This window comes from Penicillium subrubescens (assembly GCF_028828155.1).
Source record: "Penicillium subrubescens strain IBT 31985 chromosome Unknown utg000011l_segment0_segment0, whole genome shotgun sequence".
Lineage (NCBI taxonomy): Eukaryota > Fungi > Ascomycota > Eurotiomycetes > Eurotiales > Aspergillaceae > Penicillium > Penicillium subrubescens.
The window spans coordinates 1,761,056-1,781,235 of NW_026643161.1; the positions used below are offsets into that span (position 1 = coordinate 1,761,056).

Below are 20,180 nucleotides of genomic sequence, written 5' to 3' on the forward strand. Positions count from 1 at the left end.
ATGACTCGCACTACTCGACTCAGCTCGCCATCATTCCCGATAACTCGGTACTATGGCGACATCGATGTCGCTGAGGGACCAAGAACGGCTTTACATGGCAGATTGTGATTTCGACCGGGTCGGGACGTGACGCATGTCGGCGAACGCCCAAGTGAACGCCTGACTATCATCAACCTGAACTACGGTATATCCAGAACCAGGGCTTATATCCCAGGAGAAGAAAGGAAGAGGTCCATGATGGCCATGGCCAGACCGAGTCTGACTTGGGTAGGTGGTCGGCTGACACTACCCCCTAAAAGTGAAGTGGTGATTCAACAAACAAACGAACCCTGGGGAGGCTTATAGTTATAATCTGTCAACTATGGGTTCGTGCTCAAGACAAAAGAACGTTTTCACCAGTTTGTTTGCCATCACCCCAAACCTAGGGATGCGGAGTGATCAGACAAACCCTCCCCCATATCTATCACTATCGACCAGCCTTGCTCCTCGCGCACGGCCCAGACCGAGGATGCAGAATTGCAGATGTCGATACAGATGCGGATACGATCGGAATGGGGATTGGGATGATCATGGAGATGGGCACGTCACCCGAGGGGAATCAGGATCACGATGGGATGAACCTCAGCCATGGCATACATAAGTAGGGGCCGGGCAGCGCATCGCGTGGATTCATTCCTCAGCGCGTCTCAGTCAAGGAGTCCTGCCTAACTGGTAGATCAACAAGCCCTCGATATGGGTAGGTGGTAGTCCTGTGCTGTAGTCCTGTACATGGAGTTAGTCCCCCCCTGCGTACTTAGTCGGCCCGGGGAGTTCCCCCGCGCATACCCATCTTCATCCCCAGCCTCAGCCCTGGGTGTAAACAACGATGGAAAGTGTTCGATCACTAACTCCTGTGCTGAAGCAGCTAAGCAGCTCGGATCATGTTCAGGGCATCATTTTTTCGTTGGATTATTGATGCTCAAGGCGGAATGAGATTAATTGTCTTACGTGTTTCTCGCAAGGCAAACATGATCACGATCACAAAATTACCAACGCCAGACCTAATCTCTAGCTTCACGTTTGAGTATACATAGGATGCGTACTTTGGAATAATAGCTAGGTAAGATAACCAGCCTCGATAAGGCTATATCGGGGAGGTACACTCACCTCACAAGGGGAATGTTGGCACTGCACTCCATGGATGCACGCCTTGGAGTGAATTGACTCATCCATCCGTAAGGCCGGGCCAAACTTGACAACGCACCACTTCGGCTTCCAAGTACCGAGTACATCGATACTTAAAGTACCCGCGACCGGGGTACATCTGGCTGTTGTCCCTGTACAATATATACATCCCAGACTGACAAGCATGCTTATCTTGCGGTGAAGAAGAGCTACCTGTCCATAGCTACTCCGCTAGTCCGCCTACCTATCTTATCTGACAGCTATCTCGTACTTTCTTCAACGAGAATAAATTTGAGTACAGTAATTATTCGCCCTCACTAACAATCGACCTCTCGTCGCGAACTCACTATCAGGTTACTGGCATATGAATAATCTTCTCATAATCTCCCTCGCAGGCTCCTCAGCTCATACCCAACAATCTGGAATCTGGACACGTACCCCAGAAACTTAGAACACCCCATCAAGATCCAAGGGCGAGGAGAACCCTCCCCGAAGAATGCGACACGCAGCCACGAAGCTCCAAGATCCTGGTAATCCTGGCATCAAATTCTGTGGCATGTTTAAAGCGAGACATTCATTCTCCCCTTGCTAGATAACTTGATATTGCACATCCTGTATATGTGTGTCTTGCTTGATCTAGGAGACGTATGTTCATTGGTGTGTAAACTTTATTGATGCCTTTCGGAAGAATTGCTTGGGCTTCCCCAGGAAATCCGTCCCTGGACTGAGGACTGGAGTCAAGTGGAGAATAGGGAAGAAAGGGGCGGTTTCCGGAGATATACTCCGTAAAGTGGCTAAACTGCGAAAATACTCCGTACTCCGTGTGGTTGGTAAGTGGTAGATATGAATGCCCAAGTACCATGCAGGCAGGTTATTTGAATAGTCGCGGCTAAGTCGTGACTAAGTGGGCTGATCTACGGAGTACGGAGTACATATATTGAATAGTGTGAAAGGTGATGGATATGAAACTGTGTGAATTGGGACTACAATCGCTATTGTTGATACTGTAGATCCATTGGGCTAATAATCAACGACGATGTGGTTGGCAACTCAGGGATTAGAAGACATACTTGGTCGAACAAATTCCTTCATTACTGTTAGGACTCCTAAATAAGAGCGCTTATCACCCCCAACAACACAGCACAACCTATAATCCGGGGAAGACTTCGATCCGACCCGAACATCCGAACCCAGAATTCAACCACGCTACCAAATTTACTACTGTAATATAATTGCTGCAGTGACTAGTCTAAACCCTTAAATGGATCAATCATTTCTCATTTAATCGAACGATGATAGACTGCGGACAGAAAGGATATCATTCCGGTAAGTAAAAGAGACAAGATCAACCGCATCTGGGCCCACCGGCTAAAACATGAATCGCCCGGAGTACGGATACACCACGGAGTCCAATCCAGTCTGGAGTACGAATTCCATATGGAGAAAGGGGAAGGCTAATTACAGTAGCGAGGCCGAGATCAGCCACTGATGATTGACTCCGCATTTCCCCCGGATATTGATGCGAATGTTCTCCGTCAATTTCTAAACGGAGAGTTGCAGTGCCAATAATCAACCGGGGTTCTAGTGGTGAAGTCAAAAGTGAGGCTGGCTTCCCCCTGCGTAAGCTCGGCTCCACATTTGAGAGGATTGGGATCGGGAACCTCGTCACGACTCACAACGGTAGTTCTACTCGGGAAGAAATAGTCCGGGATAACATAACGTTGACTTTTGTAAATTGTGAGAGAGACTCATGTACGTGAGTATATTTGCCGAGTTCTTTGAAGGTTCAGAGTGTGGGAAATTTACCGCGGATATGGGTAAAGTGTAACTTAGGTACTCACTGAAATGTTTACCTCCAAAGGTCGGAAATAATGTTCCCATCATCTCTCCGATATTTCTCCATATAACATCTGTCTACTGTATGTATGCTGTCTTCCATCGGTTCTCGGGGGTTAACCCCGACAATCTGGTCCATGGGCCCCTTAACCAATGCAACGGAGGATCGCCCTCGTGGACCGAGGTTTCCCCCTATGGAAACCCCCTAGAACTCAACTTGGAAGGATTTCGCCTCCTTCTCAAGCCTTCAAGGTCCTCTGCACTTTACATGAAACGAACCTTGAACTCCTCTGGCACGAACTAAAATACCACCTTCCCCAATAATAATTAAAGGCTAGAACTATCAATAATGGTTTAGCTTGCAATCTGTTAACTTCTAATTCTACACCTGCAGGCTGCAACAAACAATCATTACAGTATGTATTACTGTGGTCAATTATTCGTGTAGGTTCAAGTTCAACTCAATAGCTGACATTCCGCCGCTTCTTACAGTAGTGTAGCCTACCGTCTTTCCCTTCCTTTCATCCTGTCCTGATTCTTATTCCTGAAGGATAAATGTGCCACCCCCACACAAACCGAAAAAAAAACAAATTCAAATTCAAAAAAACCCACATCGGCCTTCTAGCCCGCTTCCCCGGTAGCCCCTAGAAGCCCTCTAGTCCTCCCTACAGTAATAGTGTGCGTTTGTGCCTATCCACCCCCATTTCCGGGGCGGAGAAGAGCTGATCCATGATGCCATCGGGCGCGATTCCCCCGGGCAGGGATACCCATTTCCACCCCTGGCAGGCGTAACCGCCCTTGCGAATTTTCTGTGAGGAAGCCAATGGATAGAATTGGATTGGATGGATGTCTAGGCTGGGCTTTTATGTTCTGTGTTGATTCCCCACACGGAAGGGAGTGGAACGAGTCAGGGTTGGTGATGTACAGGGTACATGGCCTTGTACATGTGAAGTGTTGGGCTGGCTTTGCTTTGCTTATACGGTGTGTATGTTTGTGGTTTTCGCTGGTGTCGGTGAGTTTTATTGTTAGTGTTGAGATAGTCTAGCCGGAGGTTTTTTGGTTGCTTTGTTTGGGCATGCCTGAGGTAGGTATTTTTGTCTGATTATTGGGGCCTTTTGGGCGTGAGGAGAATGGGAGTGAGGCGATGGGGGTTGTGGGTGTGGGCTTGGCGGGTCGATCTTCAGTCCAGCGAGGGAGTGGGTGTGTTGTGGCTAGACTCTTTAAAAAGGTGGATTTTTTGTGTTAATTTACCCTGTATGAAAGATGGAATAATTACTATGAAGTAGATTATACAGAGTACTTGGCTTAAGAATATAGGTCATCGATAATAATGAGAGGGATGAGTATACTACTGTACCCCAGTACTTGCTGGAGTACGTTGTCCTTCGTATCGGGTACTTGTGGTTGTTTTCCCAGGCATGAGGCTTGCTGGGCTGGACTCCACACGGGAATTCTTTTGGGTTTCCCCGTCTTGTTTTTCTTTTTTTTTTTTGATTATTTTTTTATGGGGTTTTCTTTCAAATACTCTAGAATTATTATCCGATTATTCAAGGAGCCTCGCTGATTATATCTTCCCCCCGGACTCCCCAGGCTCAGACTGCTGGGTTTCTTTTCTTTCTTCAAACGTCTCGCCATCTTACACTCATACTTCACCACTGCATCTCTCACAGAAGATAATTGTTCAACCAACAACCAGACCTTCTCTGACTTGAGACCGGAATCTACCTGCTACTTTGCTGTCTTATCACCAACTTTTTCTTATCTCACTACCGATAAATATCACCATCTCTCCCCTCCACACCACGCCACGCACTCTTCACCTTCAACAACCTCACTCACCCGATATCCCTGCGACATCGACTACTTCACTTTCCAAAATATACCGCATCTTCATGTGAGTCCATCCTTTAAACCGCCATGATCTTCGTTACATCATCCCTTCTCGCCACAACCTCCGATCTCCCGAATCCCTTTCGCTCGGGCAGTTCCGGGAACAGCACCGACTTTAGCACGAGAAAACGCACAAGAACACGAATTTCCCCGATCCCAATGCTAATTCTATCTTCATAGCTAAAATAATACACATCACAAAACACGAGACACAGAAACAAGCTCGGCCGACCCTCATTAGCCGCAACTCTAAGCCTACCACAAACCACGATCGTGCCGAGGTCCAACTCTCCACACCAAAACCGATCACAAATACAAAAGAAACAAGCTCCTTCCAGCTTAATCGAGCTTCTCTCACCATCAAAAACATATCTCACTTAATCCTCACACGTCACACTCTTCGGTTTCTACATCCACCTTTCACATTCACAATGTCTACCCGTACCGCTCCTCCTACAACTGCCAACTCATTTGACACCTTCTCTGCAAACATCTCCCGTGGTGTCATCTCCTCCTCCACCTCAACGAACAACAAGTCCACCCATGGCTTCATCGACGGTATGCCTCCCGCGCCGCCTCCATCACCGGTCAGCTTTGCCATCGGCAGCAATGGTGGGAGAATCCCCCATATGGAGCAAATCGTTCGGTTGAGCCTTGAGTAGAGGACTTGGAGTAGATGGGGCTATCTCCACCCATCTCAACTTATTTCTTCTCGGGGTGGTTTTGCCTTGCACTTCGGTCTGTCTGCAGGATCGAGATCGTTTTTGCGATGACATTCTCTTTTCTTTATTTTCTTGGGAGTGCTTTATGGAGTTCATCTAGAAGAGGGTTCCTTTCTTTCGACTTCTCGTGAACCATGGGGCTTAGATTTGAATTAGCGAGCATGGTGGCGTTGAATATGGGTTTCCTGGTTTTTGCTTTTACACCAGGATCAATTACCTGCCGTACAAATTTGGGTTGGTTTGATTTGATCCTGGTTATTTTCTTTGGGTATTTAAATGCAATACAGGGGTTGGGATTTTAGTTTACTTTGCTAAGGACTTCGGTCATAATACATTATCTTTAATTTGAATTTTTGCAATGAACAGTGTAGATTGGAATAACTGCCTGGATTTAGTTGTGTTTGACTTCAAAGTCAGGTTCCGTTGACCGGTTTGTTGCGGAGACAGGCGGAATATACCCGAACTCAAGTCAAGCCGTAGCTAAATTCACTTATGTAGATCCCAAAACGACACCCCAGAATTACTGTATTTTTAGCAGGAAAACTGGTAGCCTTAGTGATCAGGCGGCCAAGGAATAGGGCAGATCAGTAAGCAGTTTGACAACCAGGCACGTTAAGCAGCATATGCTGGAACGTAGGCATGTGCCCACAGGTACACACACACCCGCTGATAAGTATGTATTCAGGGCATAACATAGTATCCGCCTATCTTATAGTAACAAGCTAATTAAAATCCGTGATCTACATAGCTTTTAGTGATAGCCATTTTGTTCCAGAGTATTCTAGCCAAAACGCTCATTTTGCGTGACCGCGCTAATGATAACTCAGCTGTTTCCTCTCACCTTCGCTTCCTAAGCGTCTGAAAACAGCTCTCAAGAGCTGATTATGACAAATCTCCCTAGTCAAGATCTGATTACTTGATAATTAACTCACAGTTCGTGTCAGACTTCCACATAATGAGGCCTCCGTCATCCGATTCCCCTACGATGCTACAATGTCTTTCATCCGTCGGTTCTTTGTAAGATTTATCACGTCATAGAGAAGTGACCCATACTCGATTGGGCAACTGATGAGCCCGGTCAAACTACAAGTGTCTTAAACCCGATGGTTGATGAAGCTCTATTGGATGAAGGATCGCAACTTTCGCCCCATCTATCTCGGCCCCCATGTCTACCCCGTTGCAGAAGCCGAGGCAGTCTGACGAAATCTTATAAATTCATAGTCTATGAAGATTCTCTAATTCTTTCTCTTCCATTCTTGAACATACATCCTACTGTCACTCACACTGAATATCCAACCGTGAAATTGTCCTCTTCAGCCTGTACATTTAAAGTTGCATTGTTCCACCCTCATCCATTCTGATAATGCCATCCACTCCACAAGGCCAACAACTAGAACTCGATGCAGTAATCGCAGGAGCCGGATTCTCCGGAATCTACATCCTCCACCGTCTCCGAGACGAATTAAACCTAAACGTGAAAATCCTCGAAGCCGGCTCCGATATAGGCGGGACTTGGTACTGGAATACCTACCCGGGTGCTCGCGTGGATTGTCCCGCCCCGATATACGCATTTGGAATAGAAGAAGTATGGAAGAACTGGTCTTGGTCAGAGTTATACCCGGACCAGAAAGAGTTGGGTGCTTATTTCCGGCACGTCGATGAAGTGCTTTCCGTGAGGAAGGATTGTATTTTCAATGCGCGGATTACGGCGGCACAGTTCGATCCTGGCGAAGGGAAGTGGACGGTGAAGACTGAGAATGGTGTCACGGTTGTTGCGAAGTATTTTATTCCGGCGATTGGGTTTACGGCGAAGCAGTATCTCCCTGATTGGAAAGGTCTGGAGGATTTCCGGGGGACTATTCATCATACCTCGCTCTGGCCGAAGGATCATGTCGATGTTCGAGGTAAGCGCGTCGCGGTCATCGGGACGGGATCAACAGGGCTACAGATTACTCAGGAATGGGCCAAAGAGGCTGCAGAGACGTTTGTCTTCCAGCGAACCCCGAACCTGGCCCTGCCTATGGACCAGAAGAAACTTGATGAACGCAGCGCAAAGCAGATGCGAGACGAGACGGCCGATCTCTTTGACCGTTGCAGGAGGGACGTGGGCGGTATGCCCTACGATGCGCCGACAAAGGCATTCGCAGAGTTCTCCTCTGATGAAATTACCAAAATTCTGGAAGAACTATATAACGGCGGAGGATTCCGATATTGGGCAGGAGGATACACCGACCTCATGTTAAACCCGGAAGCAAACCGCGCAGCGTATGATTACTGGGCTAAACGAACGCGCTCACGCATCCATGACCCGGTTAAACGCGACTTGATCGCACCTCTAGAACCACCGCATGCATTTGGAACTAAACGTCCCTCGCTGGAACAAGATTACTACGAGCAATTCAATAAGCCGAATGTGCACCTCGTCAATACAAAAGCGCATCCAATCGTGCAACTCACGCCGCACGGTATCATGACGGACGATGGGCAGGTCTATGAGGTAGACATCATCGCTCTAGCAACAGGCTTCGACGCAACGACCGGCGGTCTCGCCAAAATGGGCATTCAAGACGTGAATGGTGTGCAACTGAGTGAGCGTTGGCGAGATGGCGTCTTGACATTCCAGGGCCTCATGGTCCCAGGCTTTCCAAATATGTTCATGCCGTATTCTGTCCACGCTCCAACACCGTTCTCGAATGGGCCCGTGGGCATTGAGTTCCAAGCCGATTTTATTCGGGATATTGTGAAGAAAATGGAGGATGAGAAGATCAAAGCTATCGATCCGAGTCTTGAAATTGCGGAGGCTTGGAAGGCTGAGATTGAATTCATTGCTAATATGACGCTGTTTCCGAAGACGAAGTCGTGGTATATGGGTGCTAATATCCCGGGAAAGAAGGTGGAGTTGCTCTACTATTTTGGTGGACTACATCGGTATCGGGAGAAGTGTGCAGAGGCATTTGATAAGTTCTCGGAGACTTTTGTTGTATGTCAGGCCTAGATAACTTCTATGAATTGATTAATCAATGTTTGGTACTCGTATTTATTACTTCTAATTGGGAAGGGTCAGAGTAAGCTCGAAAATGAGATCTTTTTACGGGTAAGAGGAGGCTTTTTTCGAGGATCGGCATACCCTTACCACGCTAAACCCTAAATGGGTTTATATCGTTCGTATTCCCAAATTAAACCGACGATCCAACCACTATTTACACTTCCCCTCATCCCCTCATTCAAGTCGCGTGAATATTTTTCAACTACATATACCTCAACTCAACCCCTCAGCCATTCAACATCTTGGTCATCTTCAAGGAAAAAGCACTCACAACTAACAATCCAAGCACACAACCATCTCACTCCTTCCCCACTTTCCTTCAATATAATGGGCGAATTCGACTGCTACTGCGCTCTATGCAGCGGCCCCCTCTACGCCTACGTGGTCCAAATCGGCTCTTCATCCCGCACCCGCTTAGATCGTCGCCGTAGACGGGTGTTGAAGAAACTTGCCGCTATAGAAGCAGGACAGAGTTTTCATTCATTTGATAGTGATTCCGATTCGGAACATGAGTCGGACAAAGCCTCGTTTACGGCTAATGAAGACGATAATGGTGAGGAGGAGGAGGATGATGTTTACGAGGATGATGAACGGCGCAGCTATGATCCGGAAATTGCTACTGAGGAGCGGGTTGGGTGGGTTGAGGATATTAGGGTTTTGGGGGTTAATGGGGATAGGTAAGTCTGCTGTTATCTTTTTGTTTGGATGTGAAGTGGGAGGGGAGATATAAGAGATGCTGATTTATCTGGATAGGCCTTTTATATCAGGACCGGCGAGGTATGATGATGCTGTAAGATCTCATATTCTAGATTCTCTGCAAATGATGTTTGGTTGAGGTAAATGGATCTGATATGTGTATAGGGTTTGATTTATGTTCAAAAAGGCGATGGTAAGTAACCCCAAACTATCTAGACTAGAATAGACTAACTGACGGACTTGAATGTCAGATCCAAATCAGCCACCGATAGACGAGAAACCATTCTTTGACTGGTAAATGCCTTCCGTGTTACCTAGATCTGAACCTACCTAGCCAGTAGGTATCTCATCTTATCTTCACTAATACTGACTACTGTAGTTACGTTTCATCCAACGATAACGAAGTGGTATTCCCCTTCCACGCTCATTGTATGACCGTTCTTGAGGAAGCATTCCGATGGTATTCTAATCGTTCTGAGAGTAACAAGCAGAGGTAAGTGAGAAACCAAAAATATATTCAACGTTAATAATACTTACTTACCCATTATAGGTACGTACAGTCCTAAGCCACGATCTGAATGCCCAGGGTACGATTAACTAATAGAGATGAATCGTTACAGTCTCAATCTAACCACCCTCTACAAAACCGCCCTCCGAACCGGGGGCCTGGGAAATCTCCAATTGGATTATGGTGATATCAGGGGGGTTGATCAATGTTGGGAATCGATTCCGGGAGAAGAGGTAAACTTACCACTCTTTGTTCTGTTTTTAATATCCCAAAACCCAGCTGACGATAATCCAACACCTACAGTTCTCAGTAATCGACCCCCTCTATTACCCCCAAACCACCCTGGACCTCAACCCCAAACCCACCACCAGAACACGACCACTCCCCCTCCGAGAAAGGGCAACAATCGACCCCTTCCAATCCCTCCCCACAGAAATCATCCACCTAATATGCCAAAATCTCCCCGCCGAGGGACTCCAAGCATTCCTAACAGCGTCCGTTACTGCGTACTATGCCACGCTTGATCATAGATTTTGGAAGGGGCTTTGCCTTGCAAGGGTTGCTTGGGTTTGGGAGGTTTGGAGGGACATCGACAACGCATCTCCTGAGGATGGTGAAGTAGAAGAGGAAAAAGGGGAGGGGGAGGAGAAGGGTGTTGATGTTGATTACAAGAGACTCTATCTACATCTTGATCTTAATACGACTAAGAGGATCGGGCTCGGTGTTAAGGATGGTCCGTGGATGGGTTTGGTTAACCGGAGGAGGATTTGGGATGCTTGTGTGCAGCTTTTGAGGGAGTATGAGAAGGATTGTTTGAAGAGCTAGCATGGTGTTTTAGAAATGGGAGGGTGGGGATGGAACGTGAGGGGGTATTTGGTTGATGGAAACAAGAGCAAGTCCGGCTACAAACATATTATTTTTGAGGAGTTTGATGAGTTTGAAAAAGAGATGGATGTGTCGATTTTCATGACTTGGAAATGGTCGAATGTTGGTTGAGTTTTTACCAAGGAATACATAATACACCTATGTACTTTAGAGCCCAGTCCCAACCATCATTCCTCCGTCGTGTATCCATCCCCATACCAGTTTGCACCGCGCCTAGAATTGTGTATGTATACCCACCGATCACGACGTCACACCTCGCCCCCGAAGACCGGTCACATCCCAGTACAAGGATCTACCGTGGTAAATCGGTGATCGGGGGTTTCAGTTTCGGGTATGAGGGTACTTCAGTGTAGTGAATTCAAGGAAGGCGAGCACGTGAGGGTTGAGTGTAGATATTCAAAGTGGGTATTGCATGGTATCGCCGAAAATTTGACTTGTGGAGAGTTGAGTGGGTTGTCTAGTCATTCTGGCATCATCGCAATTGCTCAGGGCGTATCGGATAGATTATGACGTTATCATCGCAATTGAGTAGGTGATCACCAGCTAGCTCATGTGTTCGCGGAGGAGAATCGGGGCTGGCAAGTTTGGGGTTGGCGGGTGGGGCCGACTCTGGATAGAGCGGAAGACTAGGTGTAGCCAAGGGTCATTTATACGTGCATGAGGATCCAGGCGAGTTTCTCGGGACGTAGCGCTCATGCGGTTAATGTGTTGAGGGCAAATTTGGCCCACAAGGCAGATTAAGCAGTGCAAAGACAAGCTGTGAGCTTCTCACCTCGAGGATTCGACATGGAGTGCCTCCTCGGGCTGCGATCACTGATGGAAGCACTATCCGCACCGGAAACATAGCAAGACCGAGACTTGATGCCGACAGCAAGATAAAATCCCCGATTTTCCGTCGGCTGCAATTTTCGGGGCCGATCACCAGGGTCTGGATGTAGTGCAACAAGAACTCCTAGATGGCCTGGTCTTCAAGGCAAGAGGTATCGCCGCCCTTTTCTCAAGATGCAAGCTCGCCTTGTCGCTGGTTGCTTTCTCTCACATCAGCTGAGGATCAATCGGGAATGACGAGCTCCCCTCTTGCTCCTCCTGCTCCTCCTGCTGCGGCTGTTGATTCCGCTGCGCAAACTCAATCATAATCCGTTCCAACTCCGCAAAAGCATCAACGTCGCCCTTATGCGCCCGATCATTCAACGAATGAATCTCAGCCAATTGAGCCTCCGTCCTCGCCCACGCGCCCAACCGATCCGCAATATTCACATTCCGCCGCATACTAAACGTCGTCCGCACGGTATCCGTCTCGCCCCTCGCAGCCTTGATATTCTGCAGACGGGCTAGGAAATTCGCCTGATGCGAAGGTTGTACAGCGCGGCGGGGGACACTGGTCGCAGGTACGGGAGTGGATTGAGCATCATCCGCAGAGATAGGCGTAGCAATGCCCGTGCTGGTACCTGTCTGCACCTCACCGACCAATCCCGAGCTCGCGCTGGAGGTAATGTTGGCCTTGCGACCGAGGATCTTCACGCTGTTGGCGGCGAGTAGTTCGAAGGAAGGACCCTGCAGGAGTGGGGCGGGCTGACCCTGGCCCGTATTGCTTGTATCGTTGTGATGAACATGAGCATCTGGGTGGGAAAAGATGAGCTCTGTGCCGATTTGATCGGCCCAGGTGCAGCTGAAGAGTTGGTCGCAGTAGGAGACGATGGGATTGCACGTGTGGAGACCGAGGATTTGGATTCGCTCGTTGGTTAGGGCCTCTTGGTCGGTGGTTTCGAGGGGCGTGAAGGGTTCGCTGGTTGTGGTGTTTTCGAGAGTGTTTGGGAGTGGTGTGGATGAGGGTAGTAAGCCGTCTTCTTCGGGGTTGGGGGTGGATGAGATGGTGTCTTCTTGTTGTTGGCGGCGGCGTGGTGGGCGGATGGGTCCGTGGACGGAGGAGAGGTCTAGGTTTAGATAGAAGGACTGGAGAGGTGTTAGCTGGGAAGTGCATGAGGAGGGGGTGGTTGGTGTACCTCTGTTTCTGTCTCATGGTACTCGTACTCCCATTCATCTTCGCCAGAGTCTGTAGGTTGATCCATCTTGAAGCTTGAATGTTTTTTTTTTCTTGGCAGGGATCTTTGGTGATTGGAGATGATTCAATCGCGATAAGATTAGTTGGCAGATGGAGACGGTGAGAGAGGCGGTAAGTTAAAGCGGTGAGACAGAATGAAGTGGGCCGAAAGCGGCGGGGCCAACGGCAGAAGTGCCGCAGTACTGAACAGAGTTGCGGAGTCTTGTTAGTGCAGTACTCCGTTAACAAGATCATGGAGGATACTCGGGATTTCATCGGGTTACTTTCATTTGTTTGTTGACACTAACTATGCAACAGTTACTCATGAGTAAGTCAAATGGAATCCTTTCATACATCTATCATACCTATAATTGAGTACAATGGATACTATTACACCCCTTCTCAATGTACTGTACCTCCTCCCCTCACGTACTCATCTATAAGGTTCAAGGTTCAATTCACAGGGTTCACCATAGACCGGGTCTCTCACAGCCTTACGAGATCGCCCTGTTCTGTAAATTCTGTTCTATACATTCTATCCTTTTCCCCTCCTCTCTTCCACCCCACTTCATGTCTATCCAGAGAGGGTATTAGGCAACCCTCAATCCCCCCTCCCCTCTCTAGCCTTATACAGTACCAAAGACACCAACCATGGCCCGAACCTCATGTATTGGTAAGTTGTGATCCGAGTCTTCCGTTGATCCCGTCAGGCCCCGGTCTGTATGGTCCTGCAGGAGAGTCATCATAATTCAGGCCTCCATGTACTGTACCTCCCCCATGTACCTACTGTACCTACTGGACGATCGCATCCGGCTTGGCTCTGGCTGCCATGCATTTCCGCACGTTCCCGGCCGCCCGCACTGACTTGTTCGAGATTCTCCCCTCCCTTCCATTAGTGATTATTTTTTGACTTTAGTCATTTTGGTTCTGTATTTCTGTATTATTTCTTCTGCTCACGGGGAGATCGCTGGACTCGGAAGTCCCGGTTCCAAAACAAAAAAAAACGATTGATCATCAACCATGTGTCCATCGGTCTGACTCGCTCTTTATAGTCTCTCCTCTGCCACTACTCCTCCTACTCCTCCTATTACTGCTGTTTGTTTCCCTCGTTGCGTCTCATCCCACTATAGATCATCGTGACCCTCTCTCCACGGCATGCTCGCCAACCACAGCAGCAACACCCCTCGCTCCTAATTGCATTGAATCGGACACCGACCACACCTTATCGGCTTCGTCCGGAATCCTTGCGATATCCGCCCTCGCAGTCTATGAAAATTCCACTCCCACGGACCCCCCGGCGAGCTCGACACTGGGACTCGCTGCCGAGTCACTTCAGCAGATGACGCGCAAGGTCAAGGCGTCCATTGCCGCCCTCACCACCCTCATTCTCTACGTCTCCATCAACAGTCTCGCCCGCACCGTCCGCCCCAACGCCTGGGTCTGGTACGAAGAAGACAAGGAAGAGCCAAGCTGGCTGGCCACCTCCGAGTCATGGTTCGACCGCAAAGCATGCCGCTGGCTCGGAGTCTGCGGCGCAACCCATTTCCGCATGGTCAACAAACACTACGGGCGTCGGGATCCGACTCGTTGGTCTGAATTGAGCGACGAGGATCTGGCGAAGAAACCCTGGCGCGAGTTTTGGTCTGGCGGGGCCGATAAGCATAATCAGTCTGAGTGGGATGCCGATGAGCAGGCAAGACGGGAGATCCCCGACTACGTCTTTGATTATGCCCCACTTGTGCATCTTTATTCTGGTGAACAGTTTTGGCCGGGGGATATTGCGGAGCATTTATATCATACTACGCCTATGTTGAATTATACTCCGATTCAGGCGCAGTGGGATCATCCGACGTTGGAGGATTTGAATGGCTTGAATCAGTGGGAGGGTGGGAGACATGTGTTTTTGACTAGTGATGATGACCCCACTTCGCGCCCGCCGTGGCTTGAGGGGGAGCAGAATATTCCCCAGGTGCCGGGAAATGATGATGGTAACGACGATGGCAACGGCGATGGCAACGACAATGGCAGTACGCGCGGATTGGAGGAGTCGTGGGCTGATTGGGATGGCCGGGTCGATGGTGAAATTTCACATGAGACCGATCATGAGTGGGACGACTTGAGAAGATATACTGAAGAAGGACGCGAGCGCATAGAACAGGAAGAACTGGCGCATGAATCCAAGGAAGCCAAACGCCGATTCAGACAGGAATTGAGGAAGCGATACGGGGGTCATCCTCCTGTCCAGGAACCTCTTCAAGGGAATCGCAATCAAGCCGCCGGAGGTCGCAGCGAGGCGCCCGCAGTTCTGCTAGTCATGGACAAGGGCAATGGAATCGTGGACGCCTTTTGGTTCTACTTCTACAGCTTCAACCTGGGGAATACCGTTGTCAACGTGCGATTTGGAAATCACGTTGGTGACTGGGAACATTGTCTAGTGCGATTCCACAATGGCCAGCCGAAAGCACTCTTCTTCAGCGCGCATACCGCCGGCGAGGCATTCCGGTACGAAGCAGTTGAGAAAATTGGACGACGAGTGAGTAACACCGACAAATCCCATCAACCCCCTCTCCCCTCTTCCCTTCACTTCAATCCCAGCTGAATACAGTACTAACATCCTTCAAGCCCGTCATCTACTCCGCCGAAGGAAGCCACGCAATGTACGCCCACGCCGGCGTCCACGAATACATCCTACCCTGGGGCCTATTACACGATATCACAGACCGAGGCCCACTCTGGGATCCCCTGCTAAACGCCAAGGGTTATACCTACGATTACGACACCGACCACCTCCGCTCATCAACATTCACCCCCGACGCGCCAACCGAGTGGTTTTATTTCCGGGGCCACTGGGGTGATAAATTTTATCCGCTTGGAGACTCGAGGCAGTATCGCTTTGCGGGTCAGTATCATTATGTGAATGGGCCTATTGGACCGCGCTTTAAGCATTTGAATCGCCGGAAGGTGTGTCAGGGTCCTGATCGGTCGACGTGTGTGATTAGAGATTATATTGGGGAGGATGGGAGGGTTCCGAAGTGGGCGGAGGCTGGGGATGAGGAGTGATGAACCAGCCATTCGTCTTGCTACGCGTACGCTTGGCATCTACAACGTCGCCTATTTCCACGCCTTGACATGGTGCCATTCTCAAACTTCAAATTTGGAGGATCTCGATCATTCTTTCCAACACCTGGGAATTCTATCGCGAATCCCATTCAGAGGGTCAGGTCCATAGCGACAGACACCCTCGACATATACCCAGCATTTTGTTTGTTTTGCGCTATCTGCTTTTGATCCGATATATACCCTCATACCCCTCTGGTTCTGCTTCTTTATTCCTTTTTCGTTTTTCTGTTTGTTTTCAACCTTGTGTTCATAACAAGGAACCCAGAGTATAGACTTGCCCCCCGGCCTGGCGCCTGATGAAAGCATTTCCATTCCTTTCCTTTACTACGATATGAGAGATGACACTGACTCTGAACGTTACTGACTTGACTTGACCTGAAATTGCTTTGAATCCGGCGCTGGTGATATCCACATTCCCTTTCCTGCTTACACATTCATTGATTCATTCATTCATTCATTCATTTACAATACCCAGATTTGGCGTTGGCTATCGCTTTCGCTTTCGCTTTCGCTTTCCCTTGTCTTTTCCTCATTTTCATTTGCGTCCTTCGGTTTTCGGTTTTCGGTTTTCGGTTTTGTTGGATCTGATTTTGAACTCCGAGTTTGGCGTGATTGTGATTTTGATTTGGATGGCTCTTTTTGGGGGCTACGGAAAGTTCACCTGGTTGCAACTTAGATTTTTTTCTTTTTTCCTTTTTGGGTTTAACACAGCTACAGATTTACAGATAAGAGAAAAGAAAAGATGATGGAATACAAATATATTCAAGATTTTAGATTTCAACCTTGGTTTATCTTATTTTGTCTGAACTTGTAATTTGGATATTTGAGATTGAGATGGTAGGTTTGGTTGGGAGTTGTTGATAGGTACCTGTCTAGTCTGAATTTGCGGGTGGGTGGTATTGCTTCATAGTATTTAGTATAGTGGCTGTCCATACATTACTCCAGTTGTATATACGAGCAGGCCCGGGGGGAAATACATCTATGGATCTAGATAAAGTCATGAGGTGCTCATTTCAGGCCTCATATCCCATTGTCCCTTGTCCTAACAGGGGCCATTGCTATTCTGAGTGGTTTATACCCCATTTTAAGTTTCAAACCAAATTTTGATGAAAGTGGTACATTCATGCTGATGCCATATCTATCTAACTTGAGCATGGAACATGCTATCAATCACGCCGGATATACAAAATACTCCGAGAATCCAGAATACAGAATCCAGACCACACAGCATCTACCCCCTAATCTCAAACAGACGGATACGACCCTGCTCATTAGCGACAGCCAATTGCTCATTGTTCGGCGAGATTGCCACGGATGAGATACGGCCTAGGGGAGTGTTGGAGGTGGGCCAGTTGCGGTAGACGGTGCAGGATGGGAGGTGCACTGTAGGATACAGTTAGCTGTATATTCAGACAAATACCAATGAGGCAACGGGGAGGGGGGTACTGCGTAGTGCTATACATACCAAGTCTCAGCGCATCACGCTTCCATCGACTAGCCATAACCATCATCTGTCCATCCGGTGCAAAGACCAAATGGCTGACCGGCGTGGTAAGCTGGTCAAAGACACGAGTAGGTGTCGGGCTCCGCGGGACACCCGCCTGCGTCGAGTCATCCTGGACCGGGACATTGCTCTTCGCACCCGCGGCTGCAGCAGCAGCCCATTCGCGACGATCGTAGATATTCACGATACCGCTGGTACTACCAATAGCAACCCACCGATCCCCACCAAGTTGATCCCGACCACTCTGACCACCAAGCGCAATCACGGTATTACCCACAGCACCCGCATCCAACCAGCGCGCAATAATCCTCCGCTGCCGTCCATCCCACTCTGAAACCTCACCGTTTTTACTAGCAACAGTCATACCCTCACCATTCGACCACCACGCGAAATCAGCTACACCGCCGCGTCCATCAACGCGCACCTGCGCAATCCATTGCGCAGTACCGGAGTCGAGCACGTTGATCATACCACCGCCCTTGCGCGATGTACCCACCAGACCGACGTATCGGCCGCAGGGGGATACCTTGAAGCGCTCCATGGACTTTTGTTCTTCCTTGCGGTCCGCGGAGCCGTTGACTTTGTCCACTTTGCCGGTGTCCAGGTCCCAGATGTGGAAGTAGCGGCGGCGGCCGGCGGCGAAGATACGGTTTCCGCTGGGTGGGGCGAAGGCGGAGGTGTGGAGGGGCGTGTGCTTGATGTGCAGGGAGGTGAGGAGGGGGTTTGGTGAGGGTGCTGAAGGGGAGATGTGGTGTAGGAAGAGGGTGGAGGCTGGGCCGGAAGAGAGGAGGAGTGGGTAGTGCGGGTGGAACATGAGGGAGTCGATGGAGGACTGTAGTAGATATGTTAGAATGGTATACTTTGGGAAGCCAATGGAATCGTTTAATCTGGGGTTGATCTTACCGGCTGCGTCTTGCCGACGTCCTTCAATCGCTGAATATCAACCACTTCCTGGCGCAGCTTGCGCTTGCTACCAGATTTGGTATTGTCTTCGATGCGAGTGAGCTCGGTGGTGTTTTGAAGCAGCTTGGCCAGCGGCTGCGCGGCCAATTGCTCATCCTCATCCGATTCCATGTCCTCGTCTCTGTCCACATCCGAGTCATCGGAATCGGTCTTGCGGCGCTTAGATGCAAGCTCGGGGTCCGCCCACTCGGGAGTCGGGTTCATGCGTTGGAATTGTCTGCGCAGTCGTCGAATGTACTCCGTGCCACTGATGATATCTTCGGATTCGGTGTTGCGCAGTTTGCGCAGCTTAGATTGACTGACGAGAGATACGGCGATGCGCTCGTCGTCACTGTCGTGCCAAATTGCTGGGGCAGATTCCTCTTCCTGTTCTTCATCTGACGGTGTCTCGGGGGATTCGATGAGATCGGTGGTAGTCTGAACATCGCCAGAGTCGAGGAAGAAGAGCTAAATATTGGCGAATAATTAGCCTGACTGTCAGAAGTGTCGTCGAGCTCAATAAAAATCACATACATCTGCGTCGGCCATATTATTCAAATCACCCTCTTCATCATCCTCTTCATCCGCGCTCGCGCTCTCCGCATCGCTATGCAAAGTGAGCTGCATACCACCCTCCCGCTCCTGCTGGGCCTTCAATGCGCCCATAAAGCCCTCATCATCTCCGAAAAGCATACGCTCAAGCTTCAGCTCGTCCTCACCCTTCTCGGGGATGCTCTCCTCGTCCGAGCTCGTCTCATCGTCCATGTCAATGTCCTCAACCGCGGAATGGGTTTGAGGCGTGGTGTTCTCGAACGGTGACCGAGCAGAGACCCGCTTGGTCTCGGTCTTGAGTCCAGCGCTGGACATGGTGGTGGCTCTGTGCTGTGAGATCGGAATCGATCTGAAAAATTGCTGCACAGATTAATTTCTCCGCGGCGATCGGCGTCGAGAGCTTGCGGCGGCGGGATCAGAATATTTTTCGCTTTGATTTTTGCAGAAACGGCAGAAATGGGCGGTGGGAAAAGCGGAAATACTGTATGTATGCCTGAGGCAGAAATTGTAAACACCTTATGCTCTCATCGACGAAATCTCCATTTCTACTATCGATATACGCTATTAAATACGGCTGAGTGATGGTTTTGAATTGGCAGCACAAAATTGATGAGGCTTATGTCAGAGAATTTCTCAATCCACCGCCGAGCCATCATTTACAGTCTGTTGACGTTAATTGCTCACAAGATAAGCAAAAAACTTCACAGAGCACTGCATGATAGCCCACACAAGCTTATCTTGAAGTCAAATTCTAGGGAAATTCCCTTGGATTTCGAGTCTTTCCAAGGTATGAGAAAGGTTTTTCTCCGAAAAAGTGTAGGTTGTGAACTTAAGTTGCTGCTTTTGAACTGCCTGCTATTGTACTTGTCTCGGCTGGGAATATTCCAAGGGCCGTCGAAATAGACTGTGATTCAGTGAGATACACAACGTGCATATCATCCTCTCCGTATGACCTCCACCAAATTTTGTCATTGGCGGGTGTCTCAACCGCTTTTATCTTGGTGATGCATATCGCTACTCGTCTCGGCCCACGGCAGATCCTGCAGGGGAACACTTGCTCCAGTTCATAGACCCTATGTATATTTATTTAGCAACATTGTGGCCAAGACAATATCGAGACCCCTAGATCATCACTATACGACCAAGTCGGACCGAAAGATCTCAGGATGGTGGATAAACCTCGTAAAAGCGATCCACATGTTCCAGTGTGGATAACTTGAATATCTTGGCCGTAACAGTCCATTTATATCTCGGGACTCGCATTTTAAATCGAG

General features: G+C 49.0%; 6 protein-coding genes across 6 annotated transcripts; 4 read left to right on the forward strand and 2 right to left on the reverse strand.

The window, feature by feature from the left end:
- Nucleotides 1–5,321: 5,321 nt before the first annotated feature.
- On the forward strand, nucleotides 5,322–5,552 carry N7473_012940 (uncharacterized protein; the record flags this gene model as incomplete). The annotated part of the gene is made up of 1 exon (XM_057158879.1): nucleotides 5,322–5,552. One exon carries the CDS (start codon nucleotides 5,322–5,324, stop codon nucleotides 5,550–5,552), a length of 231 nt encoding a protein of 76 aa, XP_057002833.1.
- Nucleotides 5,553–6,975: 1,423 nt separating this feature from the next.
- N7473_012941 (flavin-containing monooxygenase) lies at nucleotides 6,976–8,607 on the forward strand (the record flags this gene model as incomplete). The annotated part of the gene is made up of 1 exon (XM_057158880.1): nucleotides 6,976–8,607. One exon carries the CDS (start codon nucleotides 6,976–6,978, stop codon nucleotides 8,605–8,607), a length of 1,632 nt encoding a protein of 543 aa, XP_057002834.1.
- Nucleotides 8,608–8,985: 378 nt separating this feature from the next.
- N7473_012942 (uncharacterized protein) lies at nucleotides 8,986–9,920 on the forward strand (the record flags this gene model as incomplete). The annotated part of the gene is made up of 6 exons (XM_057158881.1): nucleotides 8,986–9,335; nucleotides 9,412–9,448; nucleotides 9,520–9,547; nucleotides 9,606–9,648; nucleotides 9,734–9,847; nucleotides 9,905–9,920. 6 exons carry the CDS (start codon nucleotides 8,986–8,988, stop codon nucleotides 9,918–9,920), a joined length of 588 nt encoding a protein of 195 aa, XP_057002835.1.
- Nucleotides 9,921–11,782: 1,862 nt separating this feature from the next.
- N7473_012943 (TFIIIC subunit 6 family protein) lies at nucleotides 11,783–12,859 on the reverse strand (the record flags this gene model as incomplete). The annotated part of the gene is made up of 2 exons (XM_057158882.1): nucleotides 12,751–12,859; nucleotides 11,783–12,700 (listed from the first exon to the last, which is right to left on the reverse strand). The coding sequence occupies exons 1-2, from the start codon at nucleotides 12,814–12,816 to the stop codon at nucleotides 11,783–11,785; spliced, it is 984 nt and encodes a 327-aa protein (XP_057002836.1). The 5' UTR covers nucleotides 12,817–12,859.
- Nucleotides 12,860–13,439: 580 nt separating this feature from the next.
- On the forward strand, nucleotides 13,440–16,675 carry N7473_012944 (uncharacterized protein; the record flags this gene model as incomplete). Its single annotated transcript, XM_057158883.1, has 3 exons — nucleotides 13,440–13,461; nucleotides 13,769–15,321; nucleotides 15,411–16,675. 3 exons carry the CDS (start codon nucleotides 13,440–13,442, stop codon nucleotides 15,846–15,848), a joined length of 2,013 nt encoding a protein of 670 aa, XP_057002837.1. The 3' UTR covers nucleotides 15,849–16,675.
- A 464-nt stretch (nucleotides 16,676–17,139) lies between these two features.
- On the reverse strand, nucleotides 17,140–19,221 carry N7473_012945 (WD40 repeat domain-containing protein; the record flags this gene model as incomplete). The annotated part of the gene is made up of 4 exons (XM_057158884.1): nucleotides 17,140–17,291; nucleotides 17,374–18,244; nucleotides 18,316–18,822; nucleotides 18,889–19,221. The coding sequence occupies 4 exons, from the start codon at nucleotides 19,219–19,221 to the stop codon at nucleotides 17,140–17,142; spliced, it is 1,863 nt and encodes a 620-aa protein (XP_057002838.1).
- Between the last annotated feature and the right edge of the window lie 959 nt (nucleotides 19,222–20,180).